The 24510-nt window shown below is 36.6% G+C and overlaps 1 protein-coding gene across 5 annotated transcripts in view; it reads left to right on the top strand.

Annotated features, from left to right (window-relative positions):
• Positions 1-24510, top strand: part of OSBPL9 (oxysterol binding protein like 9) — a 123264-nt gene that overhangs the window by 15292 nt on the left and 83462 nt on the right. For all 5 annotated transcript variants that reach the window (XM_010984741.3, XM_010984742.3, XM_010984740.3 and 2 more), the window contains exons 2-3: positions 751-801; positions 18687-18765. In XM_010984741.3, coding sequence (XP_010983043.1) covers positions 751-801; positions 18687-18765 — 130 coding nt within the window. The remainder of the gene's footprint in view (positions 1-750; positions 802-18686; positions 18766-24510) is intronic.

Raw genomic sequence — 24510 nt, 5'->3', positions numbered from 1 at the left:
TAGGGGAGACATAAAGGTAAGCAGTGTTTCATCAGTAAATATTTTTTGAGCACCTAATATGTGCCAGACACTGTTCTGAAGAAAAAGTCAGATACAATTTCTTCTCCCTATGGAATGCGCAGTCTTGTGGTGAGTCAGATAAGTAACCAGCTTTATAGCAGAAAGTGGTGCATGACACCACAGGGGAACACCCAGGAGTCCCGGGATGGGAATCCAGATCGCATAGAGGTAGGGCACTTGATGAGTGACAGCAAGGCAGAAAATCAAGGTCAAGGATATTCCAAGCTGAGGAACATTGGATGAGAAATTTCAGAGGCAAAAGATGTGACCCATTTGGAGAATTGCAAAGAGATGAAATTAAAGCAATGTTTCTCAAAATGTAGACCTCTGTCTCCTTGAGTCAGAATCATCTGAGAGTGATTGTTAAACCCCCAGGTAATTTGTAGCCTTCCAAGTGATTCTCCATCTCACTAAATATGAGAAACATTGGGCTGGAGTTAAGGAGTATGAAGGAAGATATAGTATAATATATGCTACATTTAAGGTATGCGTAAAATTCTATGATTAGGTTTATTTGTATAGACTACAAAATATTTTCATTTTAAACCTGCTAATTCCTATCCTTAAGAGATGGGAGGAGATTGGGAGAAGGGAGGAATGTTACTATAAAGTTTGTCTCTTTATCCCTAGATGACTTTAAAAACAGTGTGTCAATCTTTTATTTATTGAATGTTTTTGTTTTTCTTTTAGTCCAAGGACAAAATGATGAGAGGCTCTCGCAGAGGATGTGTTAGACTCAGAGTAAGTATTTGTTCATTCACTTTTATGAAAACCAGTTTTGACAGAAAGAAGAAATACATATTTTGACAGATTCATGGAAATCTAAATTTGGTTTAGCTTTCTTACTTAATTGTTGGGACAGGCAACTAAGACTCAGGGAAAAAAAAAAGATTTCTCCATGGTAACTCCAGAACCAGGACTAGAACTCAGTTCTTTTGGTCCATGATTTGATGTTGTATCCATGACTTGCTACAGCTACTAATTTTTTTTAACCTCTATTTTACATCCAGGGACAGGGACTGGAAATTAAATGAGTTCTAGTGTCAGTGATAGAGCAGACAGTAGAGAAAAACACCGAAAAGTCCACACTTTTGGCTATTTTGTTCTTCCTGTTCAACACTATTTAATAATAACCTATGTGGCAGTGATGTCCAGTAATATAATGTGAACCACATATATAATTTAAAAGTTTTGTAGTACATATAAAAAGTACAAAGAAGGTGGTAAAATTAATTTTAATAATACATTTTGTTTATGCCAGTATATCCAGAATATTATTTCAACATGTAATTAATAAAAAATTGCTAATGAGATCTTTTACATTCTTTTTTTCATATGAAGTCTTTGAAATCTAGTGTATCTTTTGCATTTATGGGACATCTTGGTTCAGACTAGCTGCGCTTCAGGTGCCCAGAAGGCACATGTGGTTATGAGCTGGACAGTGCAGGCCTATAGCTTTAAACTGCTTTAAATTGCTTGTTCAATTTCCACCATTGTCCAAATAGCTAAAGGCAAGAAAGAATGCAGGTTGGGAATATAGTTCTAGTACTCCATTGTATCTAGAGAAGGGCCTATCTCTGTCATAACTAGATCAGTCGCTTCTGGTGGCCTTTTCTTCTTCAGTCTCCTGTTGCTTTCTTTCTACCATCTTTTTTCTGTACCCTTACTTTTGAAGATGTGAATATATTTGATAAACATATCATTGCCTTTATTAGCAGTAATTAATTGTTAAAAGTGGGGAATAACTCTGAGAAAGAAATCAAATTCTAATGGAAAAATGTTGGCACCAAGAAAGGAGTAAGTATGGCGAATTTGCAGGATGGAAGTGAGACAGGCTTGTTTTGAACAGATGGTGTATATGTGATAGCATAAAGATTTTTGAAAATTCAGCTTATTATAGTGTTTACTGTTTTTTTCCCTCCTTTGGTTTCTCTTTGCCTCCTTGGTTTAATTACTTTTCTAAGCACTTGTCACTGACCTCAGTCACCAACTCAGTCTGGTATTAACTGCTTTCTTGGCTTAAGATAGATTCAGTAGTGAGACTTTGACAGAGCTGTAGTGAGATAGCTCTTCAGTTGAATTCAATTTGGATTTGACCCACTGCTTCATTGTTACACTTAATGTGGTATGTTTTTCTCTTAAATATAGCTTAATTAATTATTAACCCTTATGACTACCATCCAGGTTAAGAAATAGAGTTTTGCCAGTTACCCTGAAAAGCCTATGTGCCCCATTCAAATTACACCCTAAACCCTGTCTCCTAAATTAACCACCGTTCTTATAGGAATCACTTTTTGGATTTGCAGTCCTAAATTCTATATTTCATCTTGCTTATTTTAAAAAACTTGACATCTTTTGTTTGCAGTTTATCTATCAAAGAATCCAGACCTTTGACCTCTAGGAGTTTATCCATAGTACAGATTTTACTAATTGCATATGGATACAATTCAGCATGTTCTTCTGTCTCTGCTTTCCCTGCAAATTGGATCCAGAGACTGGATCAGATGTAGGTTTGATCCCTTTGGCAAGACTGTAGGCAGTGTTGTGTTCTTTTATCAGGAGGCACATAATGTCTGGTTTTTGCTCTTTATTGATATTAGCAGCTGTTGATGTTCAGTATCTAGATCCATTTTGGGGTTGCAAAATGATGACATTTTCTCATTTTGTTTTAATTTTTATCAGAAATAATTATATAAGGAGATACTTCCCTTCATTTATTATTTGGTTACCCAGTGGTACAGTTCAAATAGACAGGATAAATAAATACTTGATTATTTCCTTTTACTTACCCAATTTTCAAGGTAATGAATTGACTCAAAACAACGTACACACACACACACACACACACACACACACACACATACATATACAGTTCTATAGATCGGACATCTCAGAAAGTTTCTCTCCTTAAGGTTGAAATCAAGGTATTGACCAGCGTGGGCTTTTATATATATATCTCCAAAAGAATTGAAAGCAGAGACTTGAACAGATATTTGTATACCCATGTTCATAGAAGCATTATTCACAATAGCCTAGAGGTGGAAGTAGCCTAGCGTCCATTTAATGGATGAATGAATAAACAAAATGTGGTATACACATACAATGGAATACTATTTAGTTTTAAAAAGGAAGGAAATTTTGACCCATGCTATGACATGGATGAACTTTAAGGACATTATGCTGAGTAAAATAAACCAGTGACAAAAAGACAGATACTGTTTGATTCTACTTATATGAGGTATATGAGTTACCTAGAATAGTCAAATTCATGGAAATAGAAAGTAGAATGGTGGTTTTCAGGAGCCAAGGAAAGGGGGATTGGGGATTTCTTGTTTTTGAGTACAGAGTTTCAATTTGGAAAGATGAAAAAATTCTGGAGATGTATGGTTATAATGGTTGCAGATCAATGTGAATGTACTTAATGGTACTAAACTGAATGCGTAAAAATGTTTAAACAGTAAATTTTATGTTATGTGTATTTTGCTACAATTTTAAAAGCTCCACTATTTATTATCTTACAGTTCTATAGATCAGACATCTCAGAAAGTTTCTCTCCTTAAGGTTGAAATCAAGATATTGACGAGGGTGGGCTTTTATGTGGAGGCTCTGAGGAAGAATCCAAGAGAGAATCCACTTCTAAGTTCATTCAGGTTGTTGGCAGAATTCATTTCCTTGTGGCTGTAGGACTGCGGTTCTTGTTTTCTTGCTGGCTGTCAGTTTGAGATCTGCTCTCAACTTCTAGAGGCTGCACATACTCCTTGTCGTGTGGTTCTCCACCTTCAAGTCCACATGGTGCATGGAATCCTTCTAGGGCTTCAGATCTCTCTGACTTGCCCTTTCTCGTACCAGATGCAGAAAACACTCTGCTTTTAAAAGGTCTCACATGATTGAATTAGATTATACCCACCAGATAATTTCCCCTTTGCCATATACTCACTTCAGTGATAACTTACCCTGTAACATAATCACTGCAGTAACATCTCGTCATATTCACAGTTTCCACCCACACTCACAGGGGAGGAGATAACATGGTCATGGGTCAGGGGGAGGGGGTGTTTAGGAATCAGTCTACCACATAGCATGACAGAGAAGAACCAGACATACCTGTGGTTGAAGCTATTTTTGCCTTTTGCTTTGTTGACTGGAAGAGGGAAGTTATCTGTAAACTTCCTGAGCTTGAGTTTTCTTTTTTTTTAAAGCGGGAATTATAATACCCTTGCAGAATTTTGTGAGGATTAGGCACTTGACACATAGATGGAAGCTATTAATTAGTAGTGCGTGCGTGTGTGTGTGTGTGTGTGTGTGTGTTTTAAGAGGCTCTATGGTATTTTCAAAAAGCTGGACTGTCATTTGGCTTTCTAAGAAATATCTGCAGAGTTGGTTTGCAATATAAGCTCCCAAGTCCCACTCCCTAGATAACGCTGTTTTAGAATCTGGTCTGGAAGCTTTATTATAAAACAGATTCTCTAGGTGATTGTGTTGTACAGCCAAGTGTGGGATCACTGGTGTAGAATCAGAGAGTCCTGGGGCTGACTTTCACTCAGCTTCACCCCTTACTGACTGTGCCTTTGGGCAAGTTTCTTAACCTCTGTGAAGATGATGTTATCTAACTTGCAGGGTTGTAAGGGTTAGCAATCATGTCTGTACAGAGTTGGGCACCTCCAATAACTAACTGCTATGGATGATGGTGATGACGACGGTGGTGGTGCTGGTAATGCACCATCATCTAGATTGCAAATGAGCTTGACAAGCTCTCATAGACCTGGGCCACCAATCTTCATCCATCCTGTCCTGGATTCCAACCACACTGTACTTCTCATATTTCCTCACTGTGTTTCTTCATTTCTCATTGCTTCTGATATATTTTTTTCATATGTCAGGAATGTTCTGGGCCCTTATATGGTGAGCTCATCTTTTAAGAGGCTTTCAAATGTTGCTTCTTCTGTGAAGCATTCTTGATCCACATCTTTTTAACAGATTTGGTCCTCCTCCATTTTTCACTAATAGCCATGAAGGTACTTATTACATGATGTTACACATTGAGCTGTCTGTTTTCCCCACCTGTTAGTGAGTTCCCATCCACTGTCACAGGTACTTGGTATGTTGTAAGAAGGTACTCAAAAAACACTTATTGTTGGTTTTATGGGTTTATAAAACTAATGAATAAATGTTGGGGAATTTGCCTTTACTATAGTTTACATACAAAAGAAGTATGAAAGTTATGTTAAACACAACATAAGCCAATCATACATGGATTTTTTTCCCCAATTTTTTTTGTTTTTCTTTTTTTAATTTTAATTTTATTTATTTATTTTTTGGCGAGGGGGTGGTAGTTAGGTTTACTTATTTATTTTTAGAGGAGGTACTGGGGATTGAACCCAGGACCTTGTGTATGCTAAGTGGGCACTCTACAACTTCCCCATGTTTTCTTAAAAAAAAAAAAAAAGCAAAATACCCATGTGGTTTTAGGCTACATGAAAGGAGAATAGGGAAAGGAACCAGTAGTTACTGAGGAAGCTCTTTGGATCAGTCACTGTGCTGGGTGACTTTCATAGACATTCCCATGATAATCCTCTCAGGTCAGCAGTGTTATTTCATTTTACAAATGAGACTGAGACTGAAACTACTTTTAGTAACTTAACCAAAGTCATACAGTTAAGTACATGGTGAATCTGGGATTGAATTTGGGCCTGTTTCATTCCAAAACTCTGTTCAGTCCTTAATGTTACTAGGCTTCTGTTCTTCTCCACTAGAAGAGTCAAATGCAGAAGCTCCAATTTGATGCAAGGAAGTATAAAACCAGTGAAGGAAAACAGAAGACTGAAAAATCATACTTTCTTTGTGTTAGTGGCAAAGTGTGGCCACTAGATGGTGCCCTTGCCTTGAGGGAAAAGTAAAATGTTGGTTGAGTCCTGGGAGCTAATCCCCACTCCCATCCCTACTCCCAAACTCAACCGACAGCAAAAAATTGACATCTCCAGATAAAATCTGAAAAAGTAATAGCATTAAAGAGGCGGTGTAGGGTAGAGACAAGAACAGGCCAAGAATGAGATGAAATTGAAATACGAATTCTGCCACTTAGCTTTGTGACTCAAGGGAACTCATCTATTCAGTTCTGAGTCCTATTTCCTTTAGCTCTGGAATGGGCATCATGTCATTTCCTCATATAATTATGAATATCAAATTAGCTGACTCATTAAAAAGTATCCAAACACAGTGTTTGGGACTTAGGTTCTTAATGAACAGTAGTTACTATTGTAATTGATAATTACCATTGATAAGATGAATCTCAGATTCTGAAGAATTCTACAGGGCCTTGGGAATCACCAAAGTTAGCACTAAATGTACTGTGAGTTTTCAAAAACTATTAATCCATATGTGACTTAAAGTAACTTTTTTTACCCACTCCAGTGAAACTGTGTACTCCATTTATCAGTTGTGCTGGTGGTCAGAATTGACTGATTCCCTGAGGGATGTGTCATCTGTATTCTTGTCTTTTAGCCTATTTCAAGAGAGGTCAGCAGTGACAGATTATTAATAGTCTTAGCACTGACATCTAATGCTTAATTTCAGTGATTCTGTATTATTTTTTCATGTTAACATCTCTGGCTTTGGGATGCATTTTATAATCACTGATATCTTAGAATGGATACAATAAAGTGTTTTTAGGTTAATGTATAACCTTAAGAATGTCCTTTTCCCTCATCCCCTTAGATCTGCATCCTATCTGCATCCTTTTGTCAATTATCTTGTCATTTCATTTTGAAAAATTACTGTATTGATTTCTGCCTTCTTTGTTAATTCAGTAGCTATTTTGCAAGCACCATCTCTTCTCTATGAATTTGACACTGAAAATGTCCTCTCTTGGGCAAGTGTAAACATCTATTTAATCTCTGTGATTGGTACATAGATGTCATTAATGCTGTATTTTCTGACCATTTATAATATTTTATGATTATAAATTTAAAAAGAAAGTGATAAAAAAAGATATTCCAGGAAATTGTTAACCAAAGAAAGCAAGGAAGTAGTATTAATATCAAACATAATAGACTTTAAGAAAAAAATTAGAGTTGTATGGGAAAAGAGAATACCAAAAACCAGTATCGCATACATGATATACTTTAACAGTGAAATAAATTAGAAATCCCATAACAAAGCCACTTGCCACCTCACATACATGCTTCTAAATAATTCATTGGTAAAGGTAGAAATCATAATGGAAATTATGAAATATTTAAAGCTGAATGATAATGGGGGACCATATGTTAAAAATGTGTCTAAGGTAGTCTGTGATTTATAATCTTAAATGAATATATTATAAGACAGATTGGAAATTAATGAGCTAATTAAGCATTATGTTAAAAAATTAGAAAAAGAAAAAAGTAATGATAGAGAAAGTGGAAAGAAGAAAATAGCAAAGGAAATTTTTAGGCCAGAGTCTTCTTGAACAAAATATGGCAAACCATACCCATTAATGTCTAAATAAAAAAGTATTATGACCAAACAGAGTTTATTCTGAGAATACTAGGATACTAATTTTATAATTAATTTAAAATAATTTACTATATTAACAGATTAAAAAAGGAAAACTGCATGGCCATCTAATAAATGCAGAAGATGGAGTGAATAAAATTAAAAACGCATTCAAGATTAAGCAAGCTGGGAATAGAAGAGAATATTCTTAACCTGAGAAGAAGTATTTGCGAAAATGCTACAGTGTACTTAATAGTGACATAATAGAAACATTCTATTTAGAATCAGTAGCAAGACAGAGGCGTTGGCTTTTGCTGCTTTTTTTTTTTTTCAATCGAAGTATAGTTGATTTACAATATTATATTAGTTTCAGGTGTATAGCATAGTGATTCAGTATTTTTGCAGGTTATACTCCCTTATAGGTCGTTTCAAAATGATGACTATAATTCCCTGTGCTATACAGTATATCTTTGTTGCTTATCTATTTTATACATAGTAGTTTGTATCTGTTAATCTCATGCCCCTAATTTATCCCTCCTTCTCCCCTTTGGTAACCTCAAGTTTGTTTCCTGTATCTGTGAGTTTGTTTCTGTTTTGCATATACATTTATTTGTATAATTTTTTTAGGTTCCACATATAAGTGATATCATGTAGTATTTGTCTTTCACTGTTTGACTTATTTCACTAAGCATAATATTCTTTAGGTTCATCCACTGAATAATATTCCATTGTATATATACCTCATCTTCTTAATCCAGTTGTTGGTTGACAGGCACTTGGGTTGTGTCCAATTGGGGTGCATATATCTTTTTGATTTTTCTGGACACATACCCAGGAGTGGAATTGCTGGGTCATATGATAGCTCTATTTTTAGTTTTCTGGGAAACGTCCATACTGTATCAATTTACATTCCAGTCAGCAGTGTACAATGGTTCCCTTTCCTCCACATCCTCTCAAACATTTGTTATTTGTAGACTTTTTGGTGATAGCCATTCTAATAGATAGGAGGTGATATCTCATTGTGGTCTATATTTCCATTTCTCTGTGTCAATTTCTCTCTCAAAAATGCAATGTTGAGCATTTTTCATGTGCCTGTTAGCCATCTGTATGTCTTCTTTGGGAAAAATATCTATTCTGGTCCTCTCTGATTGGGTTCTTTTTTTGCTGTTGAGTTGTATGAGCTGTTTGTATATTTTGGATATTAACTCCTTGTTGGTTGCATCACTTGTAAATACTTGTTTTTTTCTTTTTTCGAGATTACGTTGGCAATTCGAGGTCTTTTGTGGTTCCACATGAATTTTAGGACTGTTTGTTCTAGTTCTATGAAAAGTGTCATGGGTATTTTGATATGGATTGCTACTCCTTTAAATATTGTACTCTACAGGTCCTAGTGAATGCTGTAAGATAAGAAAAGATACAAAAGATACAAGGCTTGGAAGGCAGAATCAAAATTAGTATCTAGAAATGATGTTTCTGTAACTGTTCTAGAGGTCCTGGCAAACATATAACAGAAGAATAAAAAGCAAAAGAATTCAAAGAAAAATGATTGGAAGCAAAGAATACGCATTATTGGTATTTACAGAAGATATGATTGTCTATAGAAAAGAAACCCACAAAAATCTACAGAGAGACTATTTAAATGACTAACCTTCAGCAAAAATTTTGGATATGAAATCAGTATGCAGAAGACATATAGTAGTCCTCTATTCAACCCACAAACAATTAGAAAAAAGTTACTAATGTAAGAATTCTGTTTATAATAGTAACAAGAATTCTGCATTACCTAAGAATATATTTTGCAAGATAAATGCATTCCTTTGACGCATAAAAACTATGAATATTATTGAAAGACTAAAGGAAGATCTGAGTATAGATAAAGCTATCTCATCTTCCTGTCTATTAGACTCAATGTCATGTATATGTTCATTTCCTCTAAATTAATTTATAAACACGTGTGATTCTAGTCAAAAATCACAATTAGGCTTAAGAAAGAAGTTGGCAATGTGATTCTACAAGTCATATTAAATGGTAAAGGGGCAAGGAAATTTTGAAGAATAAAGAGTTGGGGAACTTGCCATTCCAGATGTTAAGACTTTAAAAAATGAAACTATGGTAATTAAAATCATGTGGTATTAGTAAAAGAGGAATTAAGTAGATCAGTGGCACAGAAGAGAAAGCTCAGAAATAGAACCACACGTCTATGAGAATTTAGTATATGACAGGTTACAAACCAGACACTTATCACTCAATAAATGAAGCTGGATCAATTGGCTGCCCATGTGGAAAAAATAAAATTATTCCCTACCTCATGCTGTACACAAAAATTAATTCCAGAGGTATTAAAGGTATACAATGACAATTTATACTTGTAAAATTGTATAGAAGAATGTCTTTATGATATCAGGGTAGAGAAGGATGTCTTAAAACACAAACTATGATAGAGAAGATGGTAGATTTGACAACGTTCAAATTTTAAAACCTTTGAATAACAACAATAACAACGACAGAAGACACCACAATCAAAGAGAAAGACAACCCTTGGATAGGAGAGAAGATATTTACAATGCATACAACTGACAAAGGATTAATATCCAGACTATATAAAGAATTCCTACAAATCAAATAGGCAAAAAGGAAACCCAGAAGAACATGTACAAATCAGTAGAAAAGACAAAAGAATGCCCCAAAAGTGAATGTACAAAGGATACACTCAATTCATTTAAGAGGAAATGAGAATGGCAATAAATGTGACTAGATTGTTATCCTCAGTGATATCAGAGAACCTAAATTAAAACTTAAGTAAGATAGTATTTTTATCAGATTGGTAAGGATTCTTAAGCTCTGATTATAACTAGTGTTGCCCAATAATTGGGGATATAGGAACTCTCACACAGTGCTGGTGGAGATGTAAATTGGTACAACCCCTTGGGAGAACTGTTTTGTAGTATTTAGTACAGCTGAAGGTATGCCCAACTCTACATAAAAATGGAACTCTGGTCCATTTCAGAGTGTATACTTGACATTTTCTTGCAGATGTGTTACCAGGAGACATATACAGTTACGGTTGTTGCTACATTACTGAAATCAGAAAAATTAAAAATAAACTAAATGTTCTGCACAAGGGAATTGAGACATTGTGGTATACTTATATAAAGGAATACTATATAGCTGGTAAAATGTACATAATATTCTCAACACAGTATTTATGTGTATGTGTGTGTATATGTATGCACATATATATTCTTGACATGGGAAGTGTGTGCATATATATACATACATACAACATGAACAAACCTCAAAACAATACTGAGTGAAAAAAAGGAAAGCAGATTGTTCACCAGTCTATTACTATCACGAGAAAATTCGGTACTTGTTTAATCAATGAATGATGATAAAGCTGGTCCATACAGCAATGTCTTTGGTGAGCAGGTGGGACCTCAAGCTTTCCTCTTCCTTCTACATTGTTGTCTCTTCTCTCTCACCTCTAAACTATGTGCTCCTGCAGGGCAGAGGTATACCTTATTCCTATTTATATCTCCTAGCTGTTACTGTTCCTAGGCCACAATAGGTATATAATAAGTATGTTGAAGTAATTAGTGAATATTTCTTATTATAACTATGCCCTGTTAAGAATGAGCTTTGGATCAGGAGTTGCAATACCTGAATTCTCCTACCTTTTAGCTGTAGGACCTTGGGCAAATTTTTTACTACCTCTCTGAGTCTCAGTTTTCTAATTTCTAAAGAATGAGTAATACCTGTTCTGCCTAAATCTTGGAGATCATATTTAAATGTATTTTATGAATGTAAGATATACTTCTCATGTCTCAGCAGTGAGGAAAAGTAAGTTTGTGGTGTTACAGTGGGAGTAGCTGTGCTGTATATGTGTAGCACTGCCCACGTTCCTTTCAGGAGCTGAGTGAGCAATTTACATCCCAGAGGAGTCATCATTCCTTTCTTTATTATCATTGGAGGCAGTTTACCAGTTTACTTTTCTCTTCTTGCAAAGGGAGATTGTCCCTGAAGTGACCAGCGTTCTGTTTTTCTCTAATGCACGAGAGCAAAACTGTCTTTCTGTCTTTGGTACCAGAACTATGCTTCATGTCTGAAGTACGTTTGTGTGTATAGAAGAAAGGAAGAGGTAAAGTGAGGAAACTCATCTGATTTCACAAGACTCCAGCTCCCATTACTTTCTAGAACCTGGGTAGTATAACCTAGAGCAGTAGATACCTTGGGAGCCCAAGTACTGGCAGAACCTGAAAGGTTACTCACCATATCTTCAGAAGAAAAATCATGGAAGTCACTTAAGATATATATATTTATTATGTTGGTACAATGGGTCATAAAAGCAGGGCTGAAATAAAAACTTTGATATATTGATGGGTTAGCATAACAGATACTATTCTATATGGATTAGCAAAGGGAGTTTTGCTCTACCAGATGTAAAGATAAATAGTATAAACCCACATAAGGGGAGAGGAAGGATGTTTGGTGGAAGAGAGCTTGGGGCAATTGGTAAATCTCAAGCTGCTCAGCCATAGAATTTGATGAAAGATGATAGGCATGGAGCAAATCACTGAGGGCCCTTGGGATAGGCCATGGCAGAGTGACCATATCTCCTAAACCAAGACACTCTTGAGAATAAAGGGGGTTCTGTTCATTATTGTGCTAGATAACAGGAATAATCTGGAGCTGTTGCAGGTAAACCAGGTCATACAGTCACCTTATTTGAAGGTGAAGAAGAGTCATTGATATGGTTACATATCCTACAAGGAGTGGGAGGTTAAAATACATTTTAGGTCAGAGGCTTGGACAAGTCTGAATAATAATCTTGAAAGAAATGAGAGAGGTGGGCTAATTGCTAGACAAGGATGTCTAGTTGAGAAGGATTGTTGTTGTTGTTGTTAGAGAGTATAAAGACTTGTAAAGTTGGGAAGGAGCCAATAGAGAGGGAGAGAAGTTGAGAATTGGTAGAGTAAGAGACCTGAGGAAAAGTGATAGGCACCTTTTCCATTATGACAACTGGAAAGGAAGCAAGAGTGGATATAGATACCAGTGAGTTTTCAGGTGGGAGGGTGTAGCAGGTTTAGAGTTCCTAGCTGATGACTGCTTATGTTGTTGTTGGGGGTTCAAGGAAAGTAGAGAAGGTTTTAAATAGCTACGGAGGACAATGGAAGAGAGACCAATAAGAGGACAAAGATGCTCCCTGTTACCCCTATATTCAACATTATCTACCACTCTATTGGCAGTCTTAAACCAGGCCGTCCCAAGCCAATCAATAAAGTAAGAAAAATAACCATAAGGTATCAGGATTGGAGTAGAAGAAATGAAGCTGTTATTCGCAGCAACTTTAATTGAGCATACAGAAAATCCAAAAGAATCTACAGATATACTATTAGAATACAAGGTCACTATACAAAAATAAATTGTATTTCAATATATCAGCAACTAGTAGTTAGAAAATGAATTTTTAAAACTAGAGAACATTTACCATAACATCAAAAACATTAATTACTTAGAAATAAATATTACCAAAAGATGGTCAAGACCTCTACTCAGAAAACTATGAACACTGAAGTTAAAAGAGACCTAAATAAGTGGCAATCCCAGTTTGTTCCCAGTCAGTACAGTCAGTATTGTAATAAGTGTGTGTATGTTTACCTTGTTCAGCTGATTCTAAAATTTATAAAGGGCCAAGAAATACCAACTTTTGGTTTTTGTCTTCTCAGTCAACAAAGAGACCCTAGTAGAAATGGCAGCTTATTCTCATCTGCCATTCTAGGGAGAACTGGCTATGACCACGGTGGTGATGTTGATTTATAATTTATAAAGACCAAGAGAAAAACCCTGGAGGATTTATTCCACCTGATAACGAAACATAAAGGCTTCTAGAAGATAGCATAGGAAAATATTTTCATGGCATTGGGATCAGGAAAGATTTCTTAAAGAGGACACAGAAAACACAACCATTAAGTGTAAAACCAATACATTTTACTATGTTAAAGTTAACTCTTCATGGAAAGACACCATTATGAGAGTACAAAGGCCAGCAACAGTGTGGGAGAAGATATTTGCCTAATTTATAATCAGTAAAGGATTCATGTCCAGGATAATTAAAAAGCTCCTACGAATAATTAGAAAATGATAGTCCAGTCTATTCAATGGGCAAGAAACTTCAATTGTTCCACAAGAGGATAGTCAAATGGCCACAAACTTGAAAAGATATTTAACTTTTTTAATTATCAGGGAAATGTAATTAAGACCACTCTAAGATACTAGTACTCACCTGCCAGAATGACTAAAGTAAAAAAATGTTGCTGAAGATGTGGAGCAATTGAAATTTTCGTACACCACTGGTTGGAGTAAGAACTGTTTGACAATGCCTGTTAAAATTGGCATGTGCATACTATATAACCTAGCAAATTCACTCCTAGATTGTATCTAATTAGAAATATATCCATATATATAACAAAAGATAAGAATGTCATAGCAGCATGATTCTAATAACCTAAAACTGGGAACAACATAAATCTCCATCTGCAATGAAATTGATAAACAAATTGTAGATACTCATTCAAAGGAATACTATGTCTGGAAATAAAAATGAACAAACCATTGCTGTATGCAGCATCTTTGACGAATTTGACAAACATTATGTTGAGTGAAAGAAGTTAGACACACAAAAAAATATATGGTATAAGTCCATTTGTGTAAAGTTCAAAGACAGACAAAATTAATTCTAATGTTAGAAGTAGGGATACTGTTTACTTTAGGAAGGAGGGCAAAGCTGATGATTAGGAAAAGATACAAGAGGAGCATCTCTTCATTGAGCGTCCAGTTATTATTTGTGTATATGTTACCTTTCAATATAAAGTTGTTTTAAAATGATACAGTATCTGTAAAATGCTTATCATAGTGCCTAGTTCATTGAAAATTTTCAGTAATGAGTAGTGTTAACTTTTTAAAAAATTTCATACCAGTTAGAATATTTTATATTTTATTTTTAAAATTTTTTTATTGAGTTATAGTCATCTTACAATGTTGTGTCAAATTCCAGTGTAGAGCACAATTTTTCAGTTATACATGAACATACATATATTCATTGTCACATTTTTTTTTTGCTGTGAGCTACCACAAGATCTGGTATATATTTCCCTGTGCTATACAGTATAATCTTGTTTATCTATTCTACATATGCCTGTCAGTAGTGTTAACTTTTTACTGTGTTTTAGTTGTGTGATGACAAACTCTAGGGCCGTGCTGTCTGGTAGAACTTATTGCAATTATTAAAATGTCCTGTGTCTGCACTGTCTGGTTCCATAGCCACTAGCCACTATTGAGCTATTGAGCATTGAGCATTGAAATATGACTGAGGAACTTATTTAAATTTTTACTTAATTTTAATTAATTATAATTAAAATTTAAATATCCACATGTGACTAATGCCTGTCATATTAGATAGTGCAGGTCCAGGGAATTGTCGTGAGAATGAGTGAATGAAGGAGAATGGCAATGAAGTTTGAGTTGAACAAATCAAGAAACTGAGAGGCCAGAGTGTCTGATAAATTGTGAATCTGTACATTGAAGAGTGCTCAGGGTAATTACAAGACTGAGTTGGAGTGGAGATTGTTAGGTAGGTTCTAAAGTCTTCAAAGAAGCATTTGTATAGAGAAAGGGGAAGGTGTAACGGATAAGAAAAGAGTGCTTTTTCCGATATACATTGTCAAAGGTACTTAGGTAGAAATGTTTCTGAAGCACAGCTTAGGTAATTAAGAGCCATTGTAGGAGAGACTTTTAAGAAAGAAGAGGTTGGGAGCAGCAGAAGTGCTTCAGAGCAGAGCTGTGTGACAAAACTAGAGAGGTGCGAAGTGGTCGTTGGAAACTTTTAAGAGCGAAGCTTGGTGCAGAGCTGGGGAAGGAAGCTAGTTTGCCAGAGTGGATGGAAGGTTAAGGTGTGGCCAATTTTTGAAAAGCTCCTCTGTGAAAGCAATGGGAAAGGAGGTGGTAGCTGAGGGGAGATGTAGTGTTTTGCTTTCATTTAACAATTGGTGGGAAATTAAGCTTGAGGGAGGACATGAAAAAGTGAAATTGCTTGGTGTTTTTTTCAGTGTGTGGAAAAAATACTGGGGCTGAGTACATACAGGATCTCTGTGAGGTGAGGAGGAAGTGGCTGGGTGATGATAGTGGAAAGGTTGATTGGGCCCAGATTTTGAACAGTCTTGAATGGCATTAGGAAGAAATGTTGACTTTATCTGAGTTCATGGAGAAAGTCACTCCCCAATTTACCTCACCTCCTTCCCCAACCCTCCAGCCCTAGGCAACCACTAATCTACTCTTGGTCTCTATGAATTTGCCTGTTTGGGGCATTTCATATAAATGGAAGCATACACGTGGTCCTTTTGAATAGCTTTTATTTAGTATATTTTCAGAGTGCATCCATGTAGAGATCAATTTTGCCTTGTATTATATACTCACCTCTTGACACATTTTATTACCTCCACTGGAGGCACTATTATTATATATTCCAAAGCTATATCTAGCATGTATTTTGTATTAGTTATGACTCAACAAATGTTTGATACATCATAAGTTGGTTAGCTCAGTTAACCATCAGAAATTAAGTTAACCAGAATGAGTTGCTCCCACACATGCTTACCCACTAAAGTGTCTTCATTTGCTGTTGTGGAATAAGTAGGTACCATGCTAATGGTTCTAGTTCTGCCATTAACTCTGTATGACTTTGGTTAAGTCATTACACTCTGGAGATGCTTTCCTTATCTGAAAATGGTGATAAAAATCCCTACCCATTATGAAACAAAGGACTAACAAGTTGATGGGATTTGGATAGAGTTGGGGTTCATCCAGACAGCCTCTGCGAAGAAATAAATACAGGGGGAGGGTATAGCTCAGTGGTAGAGTGCATGCTTAGCATGCATGAGGTCTTGGGTTCAATCCGCAGTACTTCCTCTAAAATAAATAAATAAGAAAACTTCATAACCTCCACTCTAAAAAATAAATAAAATAAAAATTAAAATAAATTATTAAAAAAAGAAATAAATACATGTTTCCCGTCCTATCCAAAATAAGAATTTTTTAATCAATTTTTTTGGAGGGAGGTGGTAATTAGGTTTATTTACTTATTTACTTATTTTTAATGGAAGTGCTGGGGATTGAACTGAAGACCTCACGCATGCCAGGCATGCGTGCTACCACTGAGCTATATCCTCCCCTAAGAAGAATGTTCTTATAAAACCTTTTGTAAGATGAAATGGGTAAAGTGAAGAAGCAATTACCTTAGGATGCAGCTTGCTAACAGATGCACAAAATAAATCAAGATAAAGCTTAGATGCCCACAGACAGTGCAAAGCTCTGACAGCTTGATGCTGAGAAGCTGAGTGCAGTTCCCGGAGAAGAAGCTTGGTGGCGCTACTCTCGCTGCTTGGGGTGCTCGCTGCCTCCATAACAGCTCAGGGCAAAACAAACGCCAAATGCTGTTTTCGCTTTTCGCCTATTTTCTGTAAATTTCTAGATTTCTTTCATTTAGTGAAAATAGGTACATGTAGACTTATGGTGGGGTTACGCACCAATAAACCTATTGTAAATGGAGAATATTGTAAGTCGAAAATGTATTTAATGCACCTAAACTGCTGAACATCATAGCTTAGCCTTGCCTACCTTAAATGTGCTCAAAACACTTACATGAGCCTACAGTTGGGCAAAATCATCTTATGCAAGGCCTATTTTATGATAAAGTGTTGAATAGCTCATGTAATGTATTGACTAGTGTACTGAAAGTGAGAAGCAGAATGGTTGTTTGGGTGCAGAAAGGTGGTCAGTGTATCTTTTTCACCCTCATGATTGTGTGGCTGATGGGTAGCTGCTTGCTACCCAGCATTACGAGAGAGGATCAGTGCACATCACTGGTCTGGGAAAAGATCAGAATTCAAAATTCGAAGTACGGTTTCTGCTGAATGTCTATCATTTTCACACCATTGTAAAGTTGAAAAATCATGAGTCAAACCATCATAAGTTGGGAACTATCTGTACTAACGTAGGTCTTTTACAAAAGCAAAATGGCTTAAGCAAACTTTTGAAAAGCAGGGGATACCTGTAAATGTTTGGCTGCTACCCAATCTTCCTCGGATAGAAGTAGCCTTTTGTCATGGGATTAGGTATATGGACCCTTAAGTCTTTTCAACCCCCATTTTCAAGGTCCTGGTTTTGTCTGTGGCATACTGCTTCTTTTGAACCTGAGGCATTTTACCTTTGCCATGTTCTTTAGCTTTTCTCTCTGGAATACTTAAGACACTTTATTTCTTAAGGACACTGACCAGTAGACTCCCTGTTTTGTGTAGCTTCATGTTGTTTCCCTAATTCCTGTTATCTTAATGCATTTCTTGTTGCTGAATACAAAAAAATAAGTTTAACCCCCCCATCCACCTTCTTGAAACAAACAACTTACATGGGCCCACCCTATGCCCTCTTTTGAAGAATTGTTCATGCTTTTGTTTAAAAAACATACACTGAGTGTGTACTTGAGTGCCATTTATCAAAATAGATAAAATAGTCCTTGACTTCCAGGATCTTATAGTGGTTCAGTGGGAGGAGGCAGACATATAAACAGATAATCACAGCATAATGTGGAAAGTACCGTAGCAGAGCCATGGACAAGTGGTTTTGGGAGCACACCTGGAAAAAGCCATTGGGATAGTGTTTTGAAGTGTCACTTGGCATTTCTGCACTAACAGGTATCACACAGAAGCAGCCTGATGAAGAGCAGCTGCGTTCTTTGACCCTCAGAACAAGTTGGTGACTCCCATTTTAAAGAGCAGTCTAAAGCTCAGAAAAGATCAGTGGCTGGTGCTTAAACACAGATTCTAGACTCAGCTTCTGTGTTTGTCCTCTCCCCGTCCCACCATAACCTTGCCTCTTAAGGAAGGATAGAAAGTACCCCTGCAGAGTACTACAATGCCCTGCCATCCTCTTTACTTTCGTTCTTCCTCCTGAAGCAAAATTACAGAGTCTCAGATTCCCCTTTTCTGTGTCTAGCCTGCTTCCACTGTCTTCGGTGCATTGAGCATTCCAGGGCTGTAGCAGGAGTGAATATTGCTGATGTCATTGTTTGCCTTATTGGGATTTTGCTCTTTGTTTCACAGGGAGCTGTGATTGGTATAGACGATGAGGACGACAGCACCTTCACAATAACTGTTGATCAGAAAACCTTCCATTTCCAGGGTGAGCTGAAAAAAGAGATTCTTTCTCTTCACAGTCCCAACTGCTTTTTTTCTTCTCCTCTGGGTTGTGTGTTGGATGACTTGAGTGGTTTTGCAACTGATCCTGCATGAACGAGTGCACTGGAACATTCCGGATGAAGTGGTACTGCAGGTTAGGCAGGGATTTGTATCTGCAGTGGATACAGATCTATTTTAAACGACTGTGGATCTGGCTGCAATTGGAGATTAAAAATTTAAACCGTAAAAATCAGTGAAGGGAGAGAGTAATGGGCTGCTGCTGCTGCTGCTGGCTTGTGTTTACAGAAGGTTGCTGATCTTCTTTATCGAGGAGTATGGTTCTGCTTCTGCATGAAGAGTCTAAAGACTGATTGTGAAGGTTGCCGTGTTTGTCCGTGTAAAACTCAAAATGTAAATTAAATTGAAGCTAGTGGCAACCTTTGGCTTAAAGATTTTGCTTTGCTTCAAGAACTGCAAGTTTGCATTCATTTCATCTGCATTTCTGTGTCTTGTCTGCCAGCCGTCATTTCTCTGCTGTTATCCTTTTTCTAGTTAATAACACCAAATGCCATCTGCCACTGCTATGTTTCGGCATTGCATGCTATGGTTCACCGGTAGAAAGGGTAAGGTCCTGGATGATCATTCTCATTTCGTCTTGCTTTGAAAACTCTAAATCAGCAAATGAAAGTTGATTTTAATGATCCTGTCCTAATGTGCCTCTCATCCTATTAGGAGTGTCTGTTAGCTTTGTTACTGTTTTTGCTATTTTGCCTATCCAGAGTAACCTCTATTTTATGTTTAAAGCAGTCCAAGAAACTTAGAAATAAGAAGATTTGGAGATGATAGCACTTTCTCTGAACTATGAGTGACAGTGCACTGTGATTGATGCTTGATATACCAAGATTAAAAATACTAAATCAGTTGATAGCTTAAAAATGTTTTGGTTATGGAATCTACTAGTGAACAGATATGTGATATGAGATGTTCAGACAGTTATTGTCCTGTCCTAGGATGGTATGTTGCAGTTATTTTTCTTCATTGTCTTGTTTAAGAAAGTGGTGCATAGAAATGAAGGATGCGGCTTATAAAGACAAAACAATGTGCTTGATAATGAGATCTCTAACGCTTTTAAGGAAAAAAACATTCTTAAAGTATTTACTGTGTTTGGTCATTTTCTTTATTCAGAGCTGCTTAACTAAGGATGTTCTCCTGAAATTTTCTACTACATTTAACTTCATAAAACATTTAAAATCTTAGTATGAAAGCCCATAGCCTTTATTTTTAGGTTAAATATATAATGCTACTTATAAATGAAAGCAGACAATGATGCCCACACACTGGAACTACGTGAATGAAATTGAATACTTAATGTGTTTCAAGTAATAGTTGCTGGGTGCAGGTGAAGGCTGCAGTATGGAATTCTCTCCTCTGCAGTTACTAAGGAGACACCTTCCTTGGACTTCCAGAAGCTGTATTGTTTGCCTGTTTAAAGGAGAGGAGACTCAGGCCTCTAGAGCAAAGGCACCTCTACCTTCTGATTTGAATTATTTATGTTAAACTGACTTCCCCTTTAACACTTCCATATTTATTTGGCTTTCTTGTTAAACAGACAATTCCTTTAATGAATCATTTAAATGACAAAAAAAAAAATGACAAGAGTTACATGTATTTTTTAAATGGATACTTGTTCTGAGACTGTCAGACTGATTAGTTTATTTTCTACTATAATAGTTATGGGAGTCTCAGGCAACATGAAATTATCTGGCTCATGTAGAGAACTTGATAATATTCATTCTCTCTCTGTATTCTTGGCAATAATAAGAGTTACTTCACATTCATAGGTCCTTGCTAAAAAAAAAAATCTCTGAAAATTTGATAAAAAGTTTTCCATGTCTGGTAGATCTTATATTCTTGCTTAGAATTGAAAGCAAGTGTAGATGATACATATTAGTATGTGTAAATATGCTGAGTTTTAAAAATTTAATATACCAGAATTTTTGAAAGTAAATGAAGTATCAATTGATGCATCTATAAAACAAATTCTCTTTAAAGGGGAAAGCTAGAATTTGTTAAGATACATTCATTTGCTCAACGTCTATTTTAGACATCATTCTGAATTCTGGGAATACAGTAGTGAACAAAACAGATAAAATTCCTGTCCTCTTGGGGTATCCAGTCTGGTAGAGGAGAAAGCAAATTAACAAGATAAGTTGGTAAAATATCAGTAAATAAGACAATCCAAAGTCTTGGGGAGAAAAAAAAAGCAGGAAAGGAGAAAATGAAATAGAAGTAAGGTCGTGTGTTTGGGGCAGGACAAGGGAGGAGGGAGGCGGTGGTTTGAAGTTTTAGATGGCCCAGGAAAGACTCATCAAGATGTTGTCTTTTGGTGAAAGACCCGAAGGAGGTGAGGGAAGTGAGGGTGGCTGTGGGAGTATATCATCCCAGCAAAGGAAACAGTAAGTGCAAGAGCGTGTGCCTGCCATACTTGAGCAATAGCAAGGAGGCCAGCTCTGGTTGGAGTGCAGATAACCATGGGGAGGGTAATAGGAGATGAGATCTAAGACATAACTGGGAGCCCGGTTGTGTGAAGCCTTATAAGCACAGTAAAGACATTGAACTCCATTGAGTTAGAAGTCATTAGAGGGTTTTTGAGTGACATGATGTGATTTTTTTCTGGGGGGGGGGTGAAATTAAATTTGTGTTTATTTATTTATTTATTTTTAATGAAGGTACTGGGGATTGAACTCAGGACCCTATGCATGCTAGGCATGTGCTCTACCACTGAGCTATACCTTCCTCACCGCCCCCCCATGTGATTTTTTAAACAGTGTCACTTTGGCCACTGTTTTGAGAATAAAATGCAGGAGGCAGAAACAGAAGCAGGAAAACTAGTTAGGAGGCTACAGTAATCCAGAAGAGAGGTGATGGTGACTCCCACATGGTAGCAGTGGGGATAGGGAGGTAGTGAGAAGTGGTCAAATTGTGCAGGTATGTTTAATCAGTTTTATTGAGGTATAATTTAACATACAACAAAATGTACACACTATAAAATTTAATGAATACTAACATATATTTACTCATATAACTGCTCCCCTAATGAAGATCTAGAACATTTCTGTCACCTAGAAGATTCTTTTATTCTTTCAGTCAGTCCCCACTCCAGTCCCTGACTTCAGGCAACTGCTGATCTACTTTCTATCACTGGAGATTAGATTTTTCTTCTGAAGGGTTTCACATAAATAGAGTTATACACTATGCAGTCTCTTTTGTCTGGCTTTATTTTAGCTCAGGATAATATTTTTAATATCTTGTTGCATGTATTGGTAATTCCTTTTATATCTCCAAGTTGTAGTCTGTTGTATGATATCATATATTTTTAAAGGTTGGACTGTAGCATGTGAGAGAAAGACAGGAGTCTAGGATGACATCAGATTTATGGCTTGAGCAATAAAGATGGAATTACCATTAACTGAGGTGGGGAAGATTGGTGAGGTGGGGCGGGGAGGAAGGGGGTGGGCATCAGGAGCTTATCCTTGGACATGGTTATAATCAAGTTCTAGATGCCTATCAAACATCCTAATGGAGATGTCAAGTAGGCAGTTGAAGTGTAGAGTTCAAAAGAAAAGTTCAGGTAGATGGTTTTCAAAGCCATAAGAACTGGGGAGTAAGTGTAGAGAGGAAAGAGAAAGGGTCCAAGTTATGAGCCCTGGAGCACTCCAACATTTATTTGAAGGGCATAGAGTTGAGGCAGAACTAGCAAGAGATTGAAAAGAAGCAACTAAAAAGGAGGAGGGAAACCAAGTGAATGTGGTACCCTGGAAGCCAAGATAAGGTGTTTCTAGGAGGTGTGAGGCATCCAGCAGCTATGTCAAATGCTTCTGATCCAAGTGGGTTGAGGGCCGAGAAATGATCACAGGATATAACAATTAAGAGTCAACTGATAACCTTGAGAAGGTCAATTAAAAGATGAGTGTAGACAGTGCTTTCTAGTTGTTCTGTAAAGGGAGAGTGAGAAATACAGCAGTAGCTGGAAGGGAGGAAATGAGAATAAGGGAGCTTTTTTTTTTTTAAAAAATAAGAGCAACAGTAGCATGTTTTATGCTGTTGGCAGTAATTCAGTAGAGAAGGAAAAAGTTGATGATGCAGGAGGAAAAGGGGAGAGTTGTTGGATCAGTGTCCTTGAGAAGGCAAGATAAGATGGGATCTCATACACAGATGGCGTATTGCCTTGGCTAGGAACATGGACAGTTAATCCATAGTAACAAGAAAGAAAGTCAAGTGTATGGAAATATAGGTAGGTATAGGGTGTTACCCACTACCTTCATTTCCACTATGGCTTAAATCTCTAGCTGTCCTACATGTCCTGTATCCTGAAACATCATTTATTTATAATAAAGAGGATTGGCACTGGGAAGAGAATAAACTTCCCTGAAACAATAGATAATTTTTCATTATAATGATTCCTAGTTCTGGTAACTTGATATTTCAGAATATCTCCAATTTTAAAAAGATGTCATGAAATTCTCAGAACAAAGTCTGTTACCTTTAGTTTTGAAAAAGAAAAACTATTTATTTCCCCTTTAGGTAATTATTGAAATTACAATACTAGCATGTTAGAGCCTTAAAAAGGATTGAAAACTGTAGCTTCATTCTGTCATTTTTCAGAGATTAAAAAGAAAATAGTTGCCAATTTATTTTTATAAATCTGCTCTTTTCTTTTGAACAAGAACAAAAAATGATCTCTTTTTCTATCAGTGAGCCAGAGTTGTTTACCTATGGATTTCTGGGTGGAAAGCATTCCTGGTATTAGACTGGCTGTTGAGTTCACAGGGTATACAGGTTAATAAGACATGAGCCAGGATGTCAAGGAGCTTGTAAAGAAGTATATTTATAATGTAATACGAAGTATGCTGTAGTAGTAGAAATATATATAGGGCACTGAAATAATGGAGAGGCGAAAGAAACAATCACTCAGTGCTTCACAGAAGAGTAGAGTTTTTCTTGTTACTGAGTAATCCTTTTTTTAAAAAAATAATCAATATTTAAAATTATACTAGGTCTAAAAATTTCAAGTTGTTCAAAATTCTAAAGTGTAAAAATTAAAAGTTCCCTGTCACCAGGCTCTGCCTCCCCTCTCTCCCTTCTTACCTCCTCTACCTGATAGAGTTCTGAAGTTTGAACAGAAGTTCACCAGGCTGAGGGATATTTCAGCATATGCAGAGGTATGGGAAATAGGACGCTACCAGGTATATTGAGAGAACTATGAATGGTTGGTACTATTAGAACAGTGGGCAAGAGATGAGGCTGTAAAGATAGGCAGAGGCCTACATCTAATATAAAAAGGTTATGTTTTTATCCTGAGGTACATGAGGAGCCAATGAAGCAGAATTTTAGCCAGCGAGGAGACAGAGAAAGACTTGGACTTTAGATAGTTCATAAGGCCCTGAATGGATTAAAGGAGTGGTAATGGGGAAGGAAAAGAGGAAAATAGACTTGAGATTTTTAGGAAGTAAATCTTTAAGAACTGTTGACTGCTTGGACATGGGAGGTGAGTGAATAATAGTAGTAAAGGCTTACTGTTTTGTTTGGATGTTGTCAACACCTGAAATGGAGAATCAATCTAGGAGAACAGAGGTGGTGAGGGACTTCTTATGTTTGAGGTGTCTGTGGGACACATAGATATGTCAGGTGATGGCAGTTGGACTGTTGATGGAGATTGGTGATCAGCTTATTGCTGGAAGGTAGAATT

Source organism: Camelus dromedarius, chromosome 14 (assembly GCF_036321535.1).
Source record: "Camelus dromedarius isolate mCamDro1 chromosome 14, mCamDro1.pat, whole genome shotgun sequence".
Taxonomy (NCBI): domain Eukaryota; kingdom Metazoa; phylum Chordata; class Mammalia; order Artiodactyla; family Camelidae; genus Camelus; species Camelus dromedarius.
Note: the sequence above shows the minus strand (reverse complement) of the source record. Positions and strands in the feature narration are given on the sequence as shown.